This window comes from Canis aureus, chromosome 4, assembly GCF_053574225.1.
Source record: "Canis aureus isolate CA01 chromosome 4, VMU_Caureus_v.1.0, whole genome shotgun sequence".
Classification (NCBI taxonomy): Eukaryota; Metazoa; Chordata; class Mammalia; order Carnivora; family Canidae; genus Canis; species Canis aureus.
In genome coordinates, this window is record NC_135614.1 from 34,200,966 (window position 1) to 34,219,330 (window position 18,365).

The window sequence follows — 18,365 nt, forward strand, 5'->3', positions numbered from 1 at the left end:
GGAAAGGAAAGGAAAGGAAAGGACCATGAGTCTTGTCTTTATTCAGGGTCTGGGGGTTTTATTGAAGAGGGTGGTCTGGCATATGTGTCCCCTCAGGCATCCAGAAACTGGTTAGAACAAAGATGAGGGCCCAGGTGTTATTTCTGGTAAGCACCTGTCCTTCCTTAGATGTTATCTACTCTAAAGAAATTATTAACAATTTGTCCCTTGCAAGGAGGATATTATGAGGCTTGTATAAAGTGGGGTGGGGATGCAGGTCCTAGCAAAAATAGCAGGAAAAGAAGCAAGAACAGATATTCATGGAGTCCTTCAGTTTCACTATCTCAATACTTCTACTTACCTGCTTCCCCCACATCTGTATCTCTTTCTGTATTCTATCTCTAAATTAATGGTGTAATTATCCACCCAATTTCACTCAATTCAGAACATGGATTATCCTGGGTGCCTCCCTCATCCTTATCAGCTATATTCAATCAGTCATTAAGTCCTATAAATTCCTCCTTAGTCATATATCTCTGTCATAAACCCCTCTCTGTCCTTCTACTATCTTAATTCCAGCCTTCCACAGCTTTTGCTTGAACAATTGCAATAAATTCCTAATTAGTTTCCAGTCAATGAAATCTCTTCCCACCCCACACTTGAGCATATCTTCCCAATGATGTGACCAGTAACTCCTTTTTCAAAGTATTTGACATCTGTGGAAACAATACAAACCCCATCCTTGAGAAAAGAAAATATGCAATCAGAAATTTATTTTCCTTTAGGAAAACAATAAGCTTTAATTAATAAGAATCTTATAAATCACTCAAAAGGGCATATTGTTTATTCAGGTACTGTGTTGTGAATCCCTTCTCTTTGGTGATAACAGAAGCTGTAGGGAGAAGAGAGAGAAAAAAAAAAAAAGAAACTAAGGGAGCTAAACAAAGAATCCATTTGCCAGCTAATCAAATTGGGTGAAGATCCAAAGATTGAATTGATCTTGCTTGACCTGTTCACTATCTTAAGTGACAGATTTCTCTGCAGTGTTTTCCTGCAACTTTCAGAGTAAAGAAATAAAAATTGTGTGCTGCCAAACTGTTTTATTACCCACATAAAATGTAAACCTTTATGTTTGTCAAGATTTACACGGTGAGAGGATTATCATAAATCACAATTAACAATAGCTGAGCAGATAAGGCTCATGAATTTTACATGTTGTTAATCATCTTATCTAAAATAGCATCCCTCCAAGGCTTTATGCAGCTTTAGTTCTCTCCATGGTACTTATCACCACCAAACATTTTGTGTATTTGTTGTTTCTGCCAGAAAGTAAACACCATCAGGGCAAGGACTTTGTTTTGCCCAAACAGAACTGGTTGTGTTTTATCCATCTGCATACATCCCTAGGTCAGTGCTTGGTACAAAGGGAGACTCAGCAAATATTTGTGTAATGGATGAAAGAGGGTGAAAGAAAGAAACAAAACCTCCATCGTGTAGCCAAGAAATGGCTTCTCAGTTGACAAATTCTGAGTATTGAAGACAGACCTTAACCATCCCAGGGCAAGAGGCAGAGGCTGTCGTATCATGCCTGTTACACATGTCTACACTGAAGCCTGAAAATGGGCCTTGGGGAGGTCACAGAGCAACCTGGGGGAGAGGGAGGTTGCACCTGCTAAAATCTGGCCGCTGACCTTGCATTGTCCTATATTTCATCAGCCAACCTTAGGTGTCAGGCCTAAGACCCCTTTGGCTCCCCTCTAAAAAGACCACTTTGGCACACTATTCGTCTCGCAATACATTCCTGAGAAGGAAGAAACAAGCGACATGAGGCAAAGAACGGGGCGACAGAATAATTTTTGGTTGTCACAGCGTTAACATTCTTTTTCAATTTTTACGTTATTTTTTTCTTCCTAACCGCCGCTAATGAAACTGTGGAGACAAAAACGAAGACTAGCTCCGCTACCCATAACCAACATGGCTGCAACGCCTTCACCGCCCACCCCCATAATGGACGCTCTCTATGACGCCCCCGACAATCCGCTACCGGCCCCGCCCCTCCAGCCCGGAACCCCTCCTCTCTGCTGTGCCCGCCCTTCCGCCTGAGCTCCGCTGGTGATTGGGCGAGCCTAGTGTTTGGGAGCGCCTCCGGATGTTGCGTCACGCAGTGCGTCGGGGAGGCTGCGCGCGCAGACAGCGGGGAGCCGGCCGAGCGCCGCGGAGGTGGGCGCGTCTGCGTGTCGGCGGCCCGGGAGGGTGACTGCGCGGTCGAGGTGACCGGGACCCGAGGTGCGGCTGCTCGCGGAGCCGCTGGGCGCCCCGGGGAGAGCTGCGGGCGGGGGCGTTGACCCCGGGGCCCCGCGGCTTGCTGCGAGTTACCCCCACCCCCGGCCCCGAGCGGCGGCCGGTGCCTGCGGAAGCGGGGACAGTGCGCATGCGTGATCCAGCCTCGGGGGTGCGGGGTCACGGGCCCCTCCGTTAAGGCCGCAGCATCTGCGGTTTAAGGTGCCTTCCGGGGGGTTTCACTACCTTGCGTACTTTAGTCGTATTTTTTTTTAAGATTTTATTTATTCACGAGACAGAGGCAGAGACCCCGGCGGAGGGAGCAGCAGCCTCCCCGCAGGGAGCCCGACGCGGGACTCGAACCTGGGACCCCGAGGTCACAGCCTGGGCTGCAGGCAGAAGCTCCACCGCGGAGCCGCCCCCACCCCACCCCACCCCCCGGCTGCCCTTCTCGGCGTTTCTTCAATGGAAAGTACTATCTGGCACGTTCAGCGGAAATTCGTAATGTGTATTGTTCAGCATGGCCTTGGAGAGTCGTTCATCTCCTCCTTGGATGACGCTCAAAAGCAATGCGGAGCGTAACTTGTTTAAATGTGATTTAATTTAAATTTAAACTTGTTTTAAATTTCCGCACGAGGGCATCCGGGGGGCTCAGTGGTGGAGCGTCAGCCTCCAGGCCAGGTCATCATCCTGGGGGGATCGAGTCCCGCGTCGGGCTCCCTGCATGGAGCCTGCTTCTCCCTCTGCCCGGGTCTCTGCCTCTCTCTGTCTCTCTGTGTGTCTCATGAATAAGTAAAATCTTTAAGAATGATAATAAATACATAAATTTTCCCTTTGGATGCTGGTATGAATCTTCAAACCACACAAAGCCATCACACACCCGGTAATGGTCTTAAGACATCAACCTCTACTTTGTATTAGAGGATTCCGTGGGCGGCCTACGCCCTACTGTTTTTGACGCTGGGATTTGACTCTGTTTTGGTGATCATCCCACATCGGGTTCTGTAGGTGGGTTTCTGGAAGCTAATAAGGAATAAGCAGGCGACTCATCATTAACGTTTAAAAAACTCACTATTTCCGTTTTGTGCTTCCGTGTCTCTGTATCTTTCTGTGTTTACTTCCTCCACCGGTTAATGGGTTATGTCTTGTCTGCCTCTCAAACTAGCATTTCAGATCTGCTTGGTAGACCTGCTGCACCACCATGCTGGCCGCAAGACTTGTGTGTCTCCGGACACTACCTTCCAGGGTTTTCCAACCAGCTTTCACCAAGACCTCCCCTGTTGTGAAGAAGTCCATCACGAAAAATCAGTGGCTCTTCACACCCAGCCGGGTAAGGATCATCTGGTATCTTGTTCACGGGAACCTTTTTATTTTTTTATTTTTTTATTTTTTTTTCTGTTTTTGAGCGTACAAAGCTCCCTGTTTACCATTAGTGATTTACTGAAACAGCCCTGATGTCCCAGATCAGCTCTTTCTCATTAGTTCTGTGTCAGTCTGTTCTTCCTCGTTGCATATGAAAGAAAGAGCTCCTGTAACTTTCTCTTTACTTACAGCTTTTGGAGTTTTCATTCAGAGTTTACAGTGATTTGTCTGAGACTGAGAGCTAGATGGTGCGACAGAGACTGTGAGCCTATAGTCAAAAGCTTAAGAAGCCAGGAATGTTAACATTTAGTCAGTAGCTTATTAATAAGTTACCAAAAATGCCATTGCAGCTCTTGGTTAGAGAGTGGTTAAATCCATCAGGTTAGAGAAACACGCATTTTCTTTTATAATCGATTACTCCTCCAACATTCAGATTAGAAGTATAAGTTTTGATATGTGAGGTAGACAAGCTGTTTTCCTCTTAAATGAACTGTTGAAAAAGAGCTAAAATAGAGGTAGTAGTCATCCCTCCTTTGACTTTTCTGTTAAGGAAAGGTAACTTTCTTGAGCCCCTTTCCAGATGGGGGAAGAAAAGTAGCTAATATTGAATACATATTTTTTAAAAGTTAGTGTTTAAACTATAATTCTAGAGATAGAAATCTGTAGTTTATGAAGTAATTATTCTGAAATGTTAAGTTGTAAACTGCAAACTTCAGTGAATCCACTTCAAAGATCGACCCCAGGTAGGGTCTACATTTAGTTTCTTAGGTCGACTATCAAATCTACAGTGAATGTGTAATGTGATTTTATTTGTTTATTTATTTATTATTTATTTTATTTTATGTGTAATGTGATTTTAGTGTAATGAGATTTTATTTTATTAATAACATTCTGTTGTGCTGTGTGTATTACGTGTCTTTGTTTTTGTGTATTTCAGGACTATGCCACCAAGACAAGAGTTGGGATCCGGCGTGGGAAAATTGGCCAAGAACTTAAGGAGAGAGCAATGGAACCATCAATGGAAAAAATATTTAAAAGTAGGCATCAGTCTTTAGTTTTTGAACTGGAGTATCTGAATATGTTTTAAGAAGTCCATGAACGGCCTTCTAAAAATTTGTGCAAACTTACATATGTGAGCATTTTCTGGGAAGAAAAACGATCATTCTTTGGGATCTTATGACCTAGAAAAGATTTATACTGGGTTCATTGGTTCCCAATCATATTTCTTCCAGAGAAAATCTTACTTTTACCTTTAAAAAAAAAAAAAAGGACTAATAGTTAATATGCCATGATATAAAAGACAAAATCCTTAAGGAAGTCCATTTGAAGTTGCATAGAATCTTCATTTAAGCATATAATAATTATGTGTGTTTTAGGTCAAGAGAAAATCACTAAAACAGATATTAATGAAAGCCTAGCTATTCAAGAAGAGTCCTCTTAACTGGTTGTTTATATATGGCCTCCCTTGAAACAATACTTTAATGAAGTCAGTTTGAATTTCAGTTTTGCAAATTTTACTAGATTGCTAGTCTACCCAAATCTAGTCCTCGAATGCTATTCCTGGTCAACGGCCTTACAAAACGCCAATGTATTATAATAGAAAGAGCTGTAATCTGTATCCCTCCAGGCATTTCTGATTAGTAAGTTTACCCTAAAAAATAATGTGAATCATATAGCTAAGGCATAGTAATATTCGTACTGCACAAATTAAAACTCAAAGAAGATCTATACAACTAAGAGTTGTTAAATTCTTTCTCTTTCTCTCTCTTTTTTTTTTTTTTTTTTCTTCTTTCTCTTTCTCTTTCTCTTTCTCTTTCTCTTACATTAGAGCACACTCTCCTTGATTCTGCTGTATAAGCACATTACATTTTTGGTTCCTTTTTCTTTTGTGACAAACATCATCTTTGTTAATCGCAATTTAGACACCGGTATGACTATTAACATTTTTTTTCATCTTTATTTTCTAAAAATATAATGAGAACATAACTCAGGTTCCTTTTTCTTTTTTTATGGTTTTATTTATTTATTTGGCAGCTTGAGAGAGAGAGCGAGCACAAGCAGGGGAAGTGGCAGGCAGAGGGAGAAGTGGGCTCCCCACAGAGCAGGGAGCCCAATGCAGGGTTCAGTCCCAGGACCCTGAGATCATGACCTGAGCCAAAGGCAGATGCTTAACCAGCTGAGCCAGCCAGGTGCCCCCATACCCAGATTCTTATGAATAAAATAATATGTATTACAGAAGTGTCCCCACATCAACAGATACATCGCCTCCTTAAATTTCTTTGGAGAGAAATTAGAGGCTAATCAAGTCTGATCCTTTTTGTACTATTACACCTATGTTTTAGCCGTGTCCTTTTTTACAGGTCCCCTAATTTTGAAGCCATTTATATTCCCATATATTCTAATTATGGTTGTTACAAAGGAATGTGGTATATCGTTTGGTTTTCCCCTTAAAAAGTATTAGAAAGGACTTGCCATCAGCATTTTAATTATTTATTTATTTGTTTGTTTATTTATTTATTTATTTTAGCATTTTAATTTAGTCAAGACTTGACGGTATTAAAGTGCACTCCCTTTGTTCTGCAGTTGACCAGATGGGAAGATGGTTTATTGCTGGAGGAGCAGCTGTTGGTCTTGGAGCACTGTGCTACTATGGCTTGGGAATGTCCAACGAGATTGGAGCTATTGAAAAGGCTGTGTAAGTAAATCATTCCCAGACGTTTCCAATCTTCAAGATTCCAATTTTGTTTTCATCCTTCTCTTTTGTCACTTTTGGAATAACTTACATCTAATCATCTAACCAGAAATATACCTGAATAAAATAAAACTTCTTAGCATCTGTTCAAACTTAAATCTTCTAAGGTTATATGTGTTTAAGCAAGGAGAAAACATTTTGCTTTGTATATGTGCCAAGTGCTTAGGTTTATGTCATTTTATGATAACTCCAATGTGTATGTACATCATTTCCATAATAAATGAGGGGAATAAGATGGGAGCAATAAACTGCTATTTCCCAAAGTTTCCCGGCTATGAATGATTTAACCAAAATTTATATCCATACTTCTATAAATAAACCTTGTCATGTTTCTTACAGAATTTGGCCTCAGTATGTGAAGGATAGAATTCATTCTACCTACATGTACTTAGCAGGAAGTATTGGTTTAACAGCTTTGTCCGCCCTGGCAGTGAGCAGAACTCCTGTTCTCCTGAACTTTATGATGAGAGGCTCTTGGGTGGTAAGTCAGCTTGTCTTTGTTTTCCTTTTCCACTATCAGAAGATTAAACAAAAATATTGGGAGAGGAGTATTAAATGAAAGGAATCCCTTACTAAATTGAACAAGTTCAAATCTATGAATTAACAGTGCAACTGAGACAGTAGGAATTACATTCTGAAGTAAATCAGGAATTATTCTTCGTTGAGTATTTAAATAGTGGCAAAGGGGTTGAAAACCAAACTTAGAGGAATATCCTACTTACCTAGCAACAGAGATCAAACAGCTCGTATTTTGTAGCAATTTAGTTAAAAGGGATGGGGTACAATGGCAAATGCAAAGCCATCTTAGGACTCAGTGGAAAATACTTGTTGCTAACACAACTTTCTTGATCCTTTGTAAAGCTTTACATTCCATGAGTTTTTTTTTTAAGCATTTGTTATTTTGCTAGATAGAAAAAAATATTTCAAAAATGGTAGCTATTTTTCTACTATCTGGTTGAAGAAATGAACTTGAGTAAGTGGTAAAGGTTGTGCAATAAGAAGTAGAAAGTGTAAAATGAGTTGAAAGACTTTTTGTCTTGAACTAATAAATAGGCAAGTTCCACGAAAGAGGCATTTGTTTCATCAGAACTGTTGAAGGCCAGCATTTTTTATTATAGGAGAGGACAAAGGTAGTCTAGGTTTGCAGAACAGCTTGAGCAGAGGAGAAGAGGTAGTCATTAAAACTGGCTTCACAGTAGTGTCAAGAGTGGAGTTTAGAGTATGAAGTCTAGAGTGAAGAAGACACAGTTAGAAAGGGAATGTTTGACTGCCACACAGAGGAGAGTGGCTGACCTGTCCGAGGCCATTGCAGATACTGAAACTGCAAAAATATGATTTGTATTTGAGTTCTAAGTCTCTAGTGGAAGAGACGAGCAGCAAGTATAGCAGCTGTGGCTTTGCCAGCTCTGAAATGAGGGATTGTAGGAACGTGAACTATGAGTGTGAGACTGGGAGGGAAGGAGGATGGGAAAGTTTATCATACAGATTTCCCATCAGTAACCAGATCTAACTTCTATTCAAAGCCATATTTCCACTGTACTTTCCAAAAGAGAACCATTTAGGGTAGCATGGCCATTTGGACACTTCAGTATTCTTAGGAGATCGCCTCTTATATGGATGTTATAAGTCTCCTAGCCTAGAAGTTCATGAGGACACAGAATACGCATGGTTCATTCTCACCAGGAGCAGAAGCTCTAATTAGATAATATAAAACAATACTTTTTAACAAAGCACCATGGCTATGAGAAAAATTAAAATATACAAAAGAGTTTAGCTCCTGAAATAAGATTTCAAACAAGTTTTGTGCTTAGATCATATTCTCGACTTCCTCTGGGTGTAAGTTCACTCTTACCTGCTGTTAGGGCTACTTAAATAAAATTGTTTGGAAAGTCAGGCAAGTGCTCCAGAGATGAAGATGAAACTTTTTGGGGAGGACAGACATCACATAAATAATATCAGAGTTGGTACCAAGTGATTTTGGAACACAGGAGAGGCTTCTGACCCTGCTGTGGCAGTTGGTGTCCCTCCCAGAATAACTTTCGGGTGAGGATGTAATCTTTAAATAAGTCAACCCAATAGAAAAGAGGTATTCTGGGGCACCTGGGTGGCTCAGCGGTTGAGCGACTGCCTTCGGCTCAAGGCGTGATCCCAGGCTCCTGGGATCGAGTCCCGCATCGGGCTCCTCGCATGGAGCCTGCTATGTCTGCTATGTCTCTGCTTCTCTCTGTCTCTCATGAATAAATAAATAAAATCTAAAATTAAAAAAAAAAAAAGTATTCTTAGGCAAAATGAACAGAATTAAAGAGACATGAAATGGAGGCATGTTTGCATCCCCACCATTTCAGTGTAGCTGGACTGTGTAGAGTATGGAAAGGCAAAAAATACAGCTGGGTCATGAACATGAAGGATCTTAAAAGAAAAAAGTAACAATTGTAATAAATACCCTGAAAATGCCTTGCATTTGTATGAAGAATTGTATGAAATGGTTTTTAGTAATTATTTCTCCACTCGAAGATGACAGACTCTAGTGTACTTATTTATATTAATATGAGTGAAGGCTTTTTTTTTTTAAGATTTATTTATTTAAAAATTGTATTTACTTGAGAGAATGAGCAGGGAGGTGCAGAGGGACAAGCAAAAACCTCCCCAGTGAGCGGGGGAGCCGACATGGGACTTAATCCCCGGACCTAATATCATGATCTGAGCCAAAGCCAGGCGCTTAACTGACTGAGCCACCCAGGCACTCCCAAGATTTATTTATTTGAGAGAGAGAGAGAGCAAGAGCAATGGAAAGTGTGTGAATGAGCATGGGTGAGGGAACAGAGGCGGAGGGGGAGAGAGAATCCCAAGCGACTCCATGCAAGGCTCAATTTCACAACCCTGAGATCATGACCTGAGCCAAGACCAAGTATTGGACACTTAATCAACTGAGCTACACAAGCGCCCCTATTGTGGGATTTTTAAAGAGGTTTTTTTTAAATCTCTGTGTAGGGACGCCTGGGTGGCTCAGCGGTTAAGCCCCTGCCTTCGGCCCAGAGTATGATTCTGGAGACCCGGGATTGAACCCCACATCAGGCTCCCTGCAGGGAGCCTGTTTCTCCTGCCTGTGTCTCTGTGTGTGTGTGTGTGTGTGTGTGTGTCTCATGAATAAATAAATAAAATCTTTATAAATCAATCTCTGTAGCAAGAATAAAATTAAAAGATGGTCGTTAACAGTCAAAGCTCAAAGGAACTCATTTGAAGGGGGTCTGCAAAACTGTGTGCCGGTAGGGGGCGCTCATCCTTAATCTTTTTAAACAAGGTTTTTGGGAGAGACCAGCTGAACTGGGAACGTTTGGGTTTCTACTTTGTTGTTGTATAGGATTGATTCTTCTCAGTAATATGTGTCTTCCAGACAATTGGTGCAACCTTTGCAGCCATGATTGGAGCTGGAATACTGGTACAATCAATATCATATGACCAGAGCCCAGGCCCAAAGCATCTTGCTTGGTTACTACATTCTGGTATGTTCTCATTTTAAATTCTCATTTAACAACCTTCATTACTATCTTTTTTTGGTGACTTCACAATTGTGCATAATGTAATAAAGCTTCGTGTTTAGAAAAAAACAGTTTTTTATACTATTAGTGGTTGCTTATTGCCAGACCTCTACTCTGAAAAGTTAATGGTTCTGATACTAAGATCATGGACACCCCCAATATTACATTTGGCCTCCTGTGACACTCCAGTATATGCAGAGATTTCCGTTACGTATTTTGTCTACTCCTGGGAGGGTTTCAAACGTGATACACATTACTTCATACTTGTTCTTGTGTATCTTTAGAAAAATGTAAAAATGAGGGTGGAGAAGAAGAGGTAAGACAACACATGAAAGAATAGGAGTGTAGAGGATCTTGCAGTGAGGTTTTGGAAGAGAGAACACAGTAAAAAAGGTTTTTGGAAATGTGTATCTGTGTCTGATACCGTTAGCTGGGTCATTATTTAGGTAGGTTTAGCACAAATACACCGTGGACAGGGCAAAGGCTGTCCTTTGGGACAGTTTTAATATCCTTTTATAGGTGTATGTTGTGATCCCTCCCTTAGTTGTGGAGACACAAATATTTTAGACAAAGTGTTTTCCATCTCAGGTATCCCAGGATAGCTTGTCTGTGGTTGAATTAAGAGCCAGCTAGACCCAGAAACCAAAGTACTTCTTAGATACGTGATCTCTACCACAAAACAAATTTTATTTTTTCTGATTTTTTTAATTTGAGTATAGTTGACACGCAGTGTTGCAGTGCTTGCCAGTGTACAACAGTGTGATTGAGCTTCTCTGTACGTTGTGCTCCACTCCCCGCAGCTGTAGTGGCTGCCGTCTCACCATGCAGCGCTACTGCAGTATCACTGGCCAGGTCCCCCGTGCTGTGCCTTTTACGCCTGTGACTTCATTCTGACTGGAAGCCTGTATGTCCCACCCCTCTTCACCCACTTTGCACACCCTGCCACCTCCCCCTGGCAACCATTTGTTTGTTCTTTGTCTTTATCTGTGTCTGCTTTTTAATAGCCTATTCACTTAAACAAGACAAATAAGCATTTCCCTGAAAATTTCAGGGGTACAGACTCTGAAGTGTTATTAACATTAACAAATGGAAATTAGGTATTTGGCATCCAAATTTCTGGTGTGAACTGTGTCATTTTCTTCATGTGCTTTGTTCGGTCAGTAAGAGAAGGCATGACTTCACAACCTCGGCTTTCAAGTCTCTTTCCTTACACTTGAGGTTAACCATAGCTATTTTCCATGGAGCTTTACAGAATAAAACCCTGTGATGGAGGGAGGTGGTCCTTTATCTTCTAGTACCAATAACCTACTTTTAATTAAAAAAATTATTTAAAAAAATTTTTTTTAATTATTAGAGATATGTGAACTTGTGTAAATAAGAATTATTCAGCTCACCATCTGTTTAGCATCAGTATCTTGCCCAGTGGATGGAGTTCTGTTCCTCTTTCCCATTTTAGACACTGAGTTTGGTGAGAAAACAGATTGTGCTTTTTTATCTTTGATAAGTAGTAGATACTTAATGACTTACTGAATTAAATTAAAATAGCTATATAGTTTGAAGTTAGAATAGGGCTTTCTTTCTGGGTTGCTTACTTGAGTCAAAGTATTTTGTGTGTTGAAGGGGGCTTGCAAGACACATACCCCCCATTCATTCATTTAGTGTTTCTTAGGAAGGAATCCTAGGACTCAGCAGATGTTTGTTACTCAGAGCTAAGAATTTATTATGATAAAAGGACACATGATAGCATCTGCAAGGGGGAAAAATAGAGGCAGAGTCTGGAGAAATTCATCCAGAGGCTTTCAGCGCTCCCTCCTTTCTTTGAGGGGACTTGGGGAAGTGAAAAGTGAAGTGAGATGGGAAGCCTATTAGAGACTTGGTGCCCAGGAATTTTCTGGCTGATCTTGTAAGCATCCTCCTAGCAACTACCAAAATACGAATTTCCAGAAGGAAAGCACGTTTTCAGCATAACATTGTTTGCACAAGTTGTTTAACCCTCCCACTTACAGAATGCTTCATGTGCCAAGTTCTTAAATAGCCAAGGACCAGCCCTGCAAGCAAGTCTTTGTAAAGATGATCTTAGGCCTGCTACAGTAACCCTTCCCTGCACAGCATGAATGCCAGTTTTTGCTCTATATTTCATACATCTCTTAAGCAGCTTTGTAGGCTGGCATTAGCATCTCCATTTCATGGATAGGGAAGTGGAGGCTATGTGAGGTCACACCAGCAGGTGCCAGGTCAAAACCGACACCTTTATTTCTTCAAGTCCAGCCCTCTGTTTACTCTTGCTTTCACTGGCATGATTGAGATGATACCTGAAGGGGGTTTGGATGACCCAGAGGTCATCCCTCACATTATTAAAGGGACATCAGAGATGGCTTTTGACCAGTATTAATATCCCAGTGCATTCCATTTTCTTTTTTCATCCAAATGTATAAGCACTATGTAGACCTAGCTGTGGTCTTAATCAGGACTAAGTGATACTGTGCAGGAATTATTAAAATGATCATTGGAAAACTATTCTAATTGTGTCTTAAAGCTTTGGGAAGGCTAGACCACAGCTGCACACACCATCAGAAAACTAGGCCTTAGAAAACAGGCTCACCAAAGAGCCAGATGGTGGGGAACAGACTTTTGGGGGGACCTGCCCATAGCTGATGACAAAGTCCTGGAGGACCAGACCAGAACTTCAAAGGCCTCAAACTTAGGTGCAACTGTTATGAGAAGGCCAGGACTCAGGTGCCCACACTCTGTGAGGAGGGAGGACAAGTCTCTCAGAACACACACAGCCTGACTGCCAGAGAGCTCGGCCACAGAAGGTGAACCTCTCAGTACAGTGGCATCTGGAATGACACCTTAGCAGAGCGGGGTGACTAAGCCAGCCAAGGACCAGACTCCCAGTGATGAAAGCTCCAGAGAAGACCTCCAGTGAACCTAGCCATGAAGAGTGGAAAAACCAGAGGACTGTACCATGGCCGTCAAGGCCACCTGAGAAACTGTCTTCGACAGGGTAGAAGAGGATCACTTGAGGGGCAGGCCATGGAAAACAGGACCACCAGGCTAGGCCCTGGATGCTATGAAAGGGCCATGAAGGAGGCAAGGCTTCATCCTTGCTCCATGGGACCAACTCTCCCTCCTGTCCCTGGCCATTGGTGGCTAATAGGGTCAAGAGAAACTGAAGCAATGAGCCGGCACATTAGTACAGGGAATGGAGGAGGAAGGACACTTTCATCCTCTGCCTTTGGCTTAATCCAAATTTCAAGACAGGGAATTACCTGGGGCAAGTAAAGTGGGAAGCCTGGTGGAGAATAAAGGTTTTTCTTGGATTCTGCCCCCAAAGAATGGTTTTTGGTTTTTTGGGGTTTTTTTTTTTGTTTTGTTTTGTTTTTTTTTCTAGAAATGTTGCTGTTAGTTGCAAAACTGATGGGAATCTTGGTAGAAATGTCCTAGAGGAATTTTTATATAGTATCTTTCTTACAGCAAAGGACATTTTTTATTACTCACTATCATGAGATATATCTTACTACTTGATCCAGAAATGTTACTCTCACAAAAGGGACACACTGTTGAAATTACAGTATGGCAACAGCTATGCCTGTTGCAGGAGTTCAACATAGACCCTTAAAGAAGATAACTTGTTCTACTCACCTCTGAAATACTGCCTTGTCTAAGATTTTTTGTTTAATTAAGGAATTCTGTTTGCTTTGCTGATTAAATTATTGATGCCTTTCAGTATAATTTTTCTGAACTTGTTTATAAATATCTGACAACTAAAATTACCGTTTGCAAGCTGAGATGGCATTCCCTATTACACAAAGAAATAGACAAAAGTGTCCTTGAAGTTCCTACATTTTAGAATTAGCACCATGTACACATTCTCTCTCTTTACCTTATTCCCTTTGGGCATCGGCAGGTTTAACCTATCAGTTACCCATTTCAACCCTTTTTATATCTCAATCCTTATATATGTGATCATTATTGCAAAGAATACCAGATGCTCACATCCAGATAAAGAACTACGTAGAATTTGTTAATGTCTAAATTAGTGTTTATTCTTTGAGTCGAGACAATTTAAGAATATGTTTGTTATTCTTGTGATTTTGAATTTGGATAGCCACACGTTTGGGTTGTGGAATTGGGAGGGTTGGGGAGTAGAGTATGAAATAAGGGAGAGACTTTCCTCTTGTCTAACAACGAGGTATATGATGTTCCGATGGCATATTGCTAGAAGTGGCATTTTCATTTTTGGTTGTTATTTAGTACATACTTAATTACTTGCTCTTTCTCCAGGTGTGATGGGTGCAGTGGTGGCTCCACTGACAATATTAGGGGGGCCTCTTCTCATCAGAGCTGCGTGGTACACCGCAGGCATTGTGGGAGGCCTCTCCACTGTGGCCATGTGCGCACCCAGTGAGAAATTTCTGAACATGGGAGCACCCCTGGGAGTGGGTCTGGGCCTCGTCTTTGTATCCTCACTAGGTAAGCCGCTGTGCTCGGATACTTGGTTCTTAGTATCCTACAATCATTGATGTACTCAGTATCCTGATGGAGGGAATTTATTAAGAGTCATTTACAAAAGTTTAAAAAGGAAACAGTAATTAGAGTGTATTTTCTTACTTGGCATCATGGTAAACTATTATTTTTGGTTTTACCAAAATACATCTAAAGTGGTAAAGCCGATTTGGGAAACATCAAGATTGCTCTTGATGCAAGAGCCTTTCTGTAATGTGGGCAAGTGACCCACTATAGGAATGAGTATAATGGGTCTGGAACAAAATTACACAGTGCATATAGTCCTATTTGTTATTTGTGCAATACACCAAAAGGTTTTTGGGTTTTTTTTTTTTTTTGTTTTGGTTTTTTGTTTTTTTTTTTAAGTAAAGTTAATCATAAATCCAATTATAAAAGAGTCCATTTGTTTGATTTTTTTTTTTTTTTTTTTCCCCTTCCAGGGTCGATGTTTCTCCCACCTACCACTGTGGCTGGTGCCACTTTGTACTCAGTGGCAGTTTATGGTGGATTAGTTCTTTTCAGCATGTTTCTTCTCTATGATACGCAGAAAGTAATCAAGCGTGCAGAAGTAATACCAGCGTATGGAGTTCAAAAATACGATCCCATCAATTCGTAAGTAGTCTTTAATGTCTTCCCTTTGTTACATAGAACATTTGTGTTATTATGGTCTATTTTATTTTATGGCTGTGTTAGTTTCCGAGGGCTACTGTAACAGACTACAAACTGGTTAAAACAATGAGAATGTATATTCTCTGTAGTTCTGTAGGCCAGAAGTCTGACATCAAGGTGTCCTCAGAAAAAAATAAAAATAAATAAATAAATAAATAAAAAAGGTGTCCTCAGGGTCGATACTTTCTGAGGGTTCTAAGACAGAGTGTGTTCCATGCCTCTCTCCTGGCTTCTCCTTTGGCCAGCAGTCCTTGACATTCCTTGGCTCGTAGACACATTACTCCAATCTCTACGTCCGTCTTCACGGCAGTCTTCCTGTATGTCTGTCTCCAGTTAGGTTGGATGAAGACCCACCCTGCTCCAGTGTTAACCTCATCTTAACTCCCATCTTGATTACATTTGCCTTATTTCCAAATAAGGTCACTTTTATAGGTACAAGGGTTAGGATGTCCACTCACAAGAATGAGTGGGTGGAGTTCTATTTTATTTCAGTTGCTTGCTGTTTCATCTCTTCAGTAAGCTACGTATCCACGGAACATTTGACTGGGTTGTAACAACTAAGTGTAATATTTAGGTGTTCAGTTAAGTCAGTATTTACCTGTTTTTGTTGATTAGCTTTATGGTGCAGCTGTTCTATAACCATGCTTTTCCCTTTTCTTGGACTCTACACCAAAGTAGGTTGTTTTATTTAAGCAACTTTCTTGAGTTTCGTGGTGTCTATCACATTTTTTTTTAAGTAATTTTTTTTTCCCTTGAAACTGAAATGCAGTGTAATTTTTTTTAAAAAAGCTGCTCTAACACAGATTTGTAACAGTTTTCTTTGGTTGGCAGTTGGGGGGGGGGTTGCTTTGAGGAGATACATCATATTTTAAAATGCCAGACTTATGTCTGACACATTTTTATGAAGGTGTTTCTTTGGTTTCTCTCTATTATTTCATTGTCTATCACCCAGGGGTTTTTTTTGCAAGGATAGGATAATGATTTTTTAAATTGCCCTTTAACATTTCAAAAATTAATCTGCCAGAAGGAAATTTTGACTCTCTAGTCTAGGGCTTCCTTCCTTAGTTGGCATCTTTTGTTTCTTTAATTTCCATTTCATATACCTTTGACAGATAATCAGTGTTGCTTTTTCTTTTCTACATTAAGAAATAGTTTTTTCATTAGAATCACATTATCTATAACAGGCCATAATTTTCTTTTCCAGGATGCTGAGAATCTACATGGATACATTAAATATATTTATGCGAGTTGCCAGTATTCTAGCGACTGGAAGCAACAGAAAGAAATGAAGTGCCTCAGCTTCTGACTTCATTAATACATCAGATATCTTGCTTGTTTAATAGGGACAGGTGTTCATTAAATAGTTGTCCAAGCAGCTTTCATTGAAGTTTAGAAGATAAGACTCGTCAACATGTTTCAGATGTTCTGGAGATGTGATGCTTCAGGTCTGCTTTTTCTTCTGAAGAATAAATTTAGTTCTCTTCCAAATAAGCACACACATTTCTAGTTCTCATGTTTGAGTAATTCTAAAATATTTCAATGAATGTGAAAACTAAGGTTTTTGTTGTGAGAAATTTATTCTATTTTAAAATTTATTTGATTAAGTGAAAATTAGCAAACTTTGTTTTGCTGCATATCTTTTGAAATGCAGAAATATTAACAAGTAATGTCACAAGTGATGTAGAGGTTTGGTAAAGGGACCAGAGAGAAGCAAAGGGTCACCTGCAGTCTTTCGTTGAATACTTAGCACTTGTGTAATTGGTGGTGAGCCAGTGTGAGAGTTCTGGCTATTTGGAAACAAACAAATCATTGATGTTTTTATGTTCGTCTTTTGAACTTATCAAAAGCATTGAGCATTAAACAGATATAAGTGATTCATTCTCCCGATGTTCCTTTCCTTTTCAGTGCTATCTGTACAATGCAGGTGTGATTTTTTTTTTTTTTTTTTTTTGGACTTCTCATTGTGAGACATTGCTAGGACAGTCCAGAATGTTAATCGTATGGAGAATTCCTGATAAGTGTTAAATGTGTTTAAGTTTTACTTTTGAACCACATAGAACAAAATATCCTTAAAACTCTTCTCAGGATAAAACATTCAAAGCATGAAAACTGTTGGATTCTCAAATACAAAAACACAGTGTTCCTAATTATTGAATTTTGTTTTGCATATTTATTGAAATGTTTAATACATGCTTACCTTTCTCATCTCTACAGGGTTTGAAGCTTTTATCAGTAAAGCCTGTTAGTGGTTCACACTTAAGATTATGAAAACAGTTTTTCTCCCTAAGACTTGGTTTCTTGTGTTGCTCTCAGACTAATAAACACTTAAAAGGGGGGCATAGCTAGTCTTTCTTCATGATTATGTCAGTTAAAACTATAATAGGCAAAGTGCTTCATTGAGAGTTCCCCCCGCAGACTTACCCTTCTCTCCTGCACAGACTATTACTTGACTCTTGTGACATTAAGTTTTTTGATACAGAGGAGTTATTTTTGGAAGTTCTTAATGAATGAAGTAAGTGTATGATTATTGAAATGATTGGTATTTTTGACAAATATTTATTACAGTAATCCAGAAATCACTATTCCAACCACCTCATGTTACATAGGATGCTCATTTCTGAAATAAAGGTTCCAGCCTGCTGTGATTGGTCTGTAATTTTTCCAGCTGAACACATGTATACTATATGAATAGAGGATTTGTTTCCTTTATTTTCTTCCTCACCTAGGGTGTAGAATACCGTGTGATTATGGCCGTGGTGCTTGTCGCCAGACTGCCCTTTATTTGAGCCCTGCCTCTGCCACTGATTGCCTGTGTGTCCTTGGGCAGGCAAATTACTTAACCTCTCTGTGCCCATTTTCTTATCTATAAAATGAAGATGGTAAGAGAACCTACCTCATAGGATTGGGGTGAAATGTGTGGACATTTAGCACTAAGTTTAAGCGGCTGTTGCTGGAGGTGAGGGGGGTGTCCTAAGAAAAGTCCAAGGGCCAAACTTGCATTTATCCCCTTGTCTACTTTAGTCTCTTCTGCAGTGTTAATGTGATTGTAAAGGTCTTCTTGTCTTCAGTCACATTTTGTATCCCTGTGTTTGGATGGTATCACACCAAACAGGGTTTCAACAATGGGTATCAGGCAACAGCTTATTTAGAAAAACCAGGTAGATTTTTTTTTTTTTAAATGACTGGGTATTTTATTACATCAGTTTTTCTAACTTTGCTAAAGACAGTGAAGACTTTGGTATAAAAAGTAAGTTATATAAAATGTGAATGCTTAC

The 18,365-nt window shown here is 40.2% G+C and overlaps 1 protein-coding gene across 3 annotated transcripts; it reads left to right on the plus strand.

Annotated features, from left to right (window-relative positions):
• Positions 1 to 2,051: 2,051 nt before the first annotated feature.
• Positions 2,052 to 17,735, plus strand: GHITM (growth hormone inducible transmembrane protein). Of its 3 annotated transcripts, none has more exons than XM_077895226.1 (9): positions 2,052 to 2,199; positions 3,425 to 3,589; positions 4,559 to 4,658; positions 6,205 to 6,316; positions 6,713 to 6,854; positions 9,768 to 9,876; positions 14,200 to 14,388; positions 14,862 to 15,033; positions 16,295 to 17,735. In XM_077895226.1, exons 2-9 carry the CDS (start codon positions 3,461 to 3,463, stop codon positions 16,377 to 16,379), a joined length of 1,038 nt encoding a protein of 345 aa, XP_077751352.1. In that variant the 5' UTR covers positions 2,052 to 2,199; positions 3,425 to 3,460; the 3' UTR covers positions 16,380 to 17,735. The 3 variants fall into 3 exon arrangements, with proteins under 3 accessions (XP_077751352.1, XP_077751351.1, XP_077751353.1); XM_077895225.1 differs by having other exon boundaries at positions 2,108 to 2,265; XM_077895227.1 differs by lacking the exon at positions 2,052 to 2,199 and adding an exon at positions 2,364 to 2,481.
• The last annotated feature ends 630 nt before the right edge of the window (positions 17,736 to 18,365 follow it).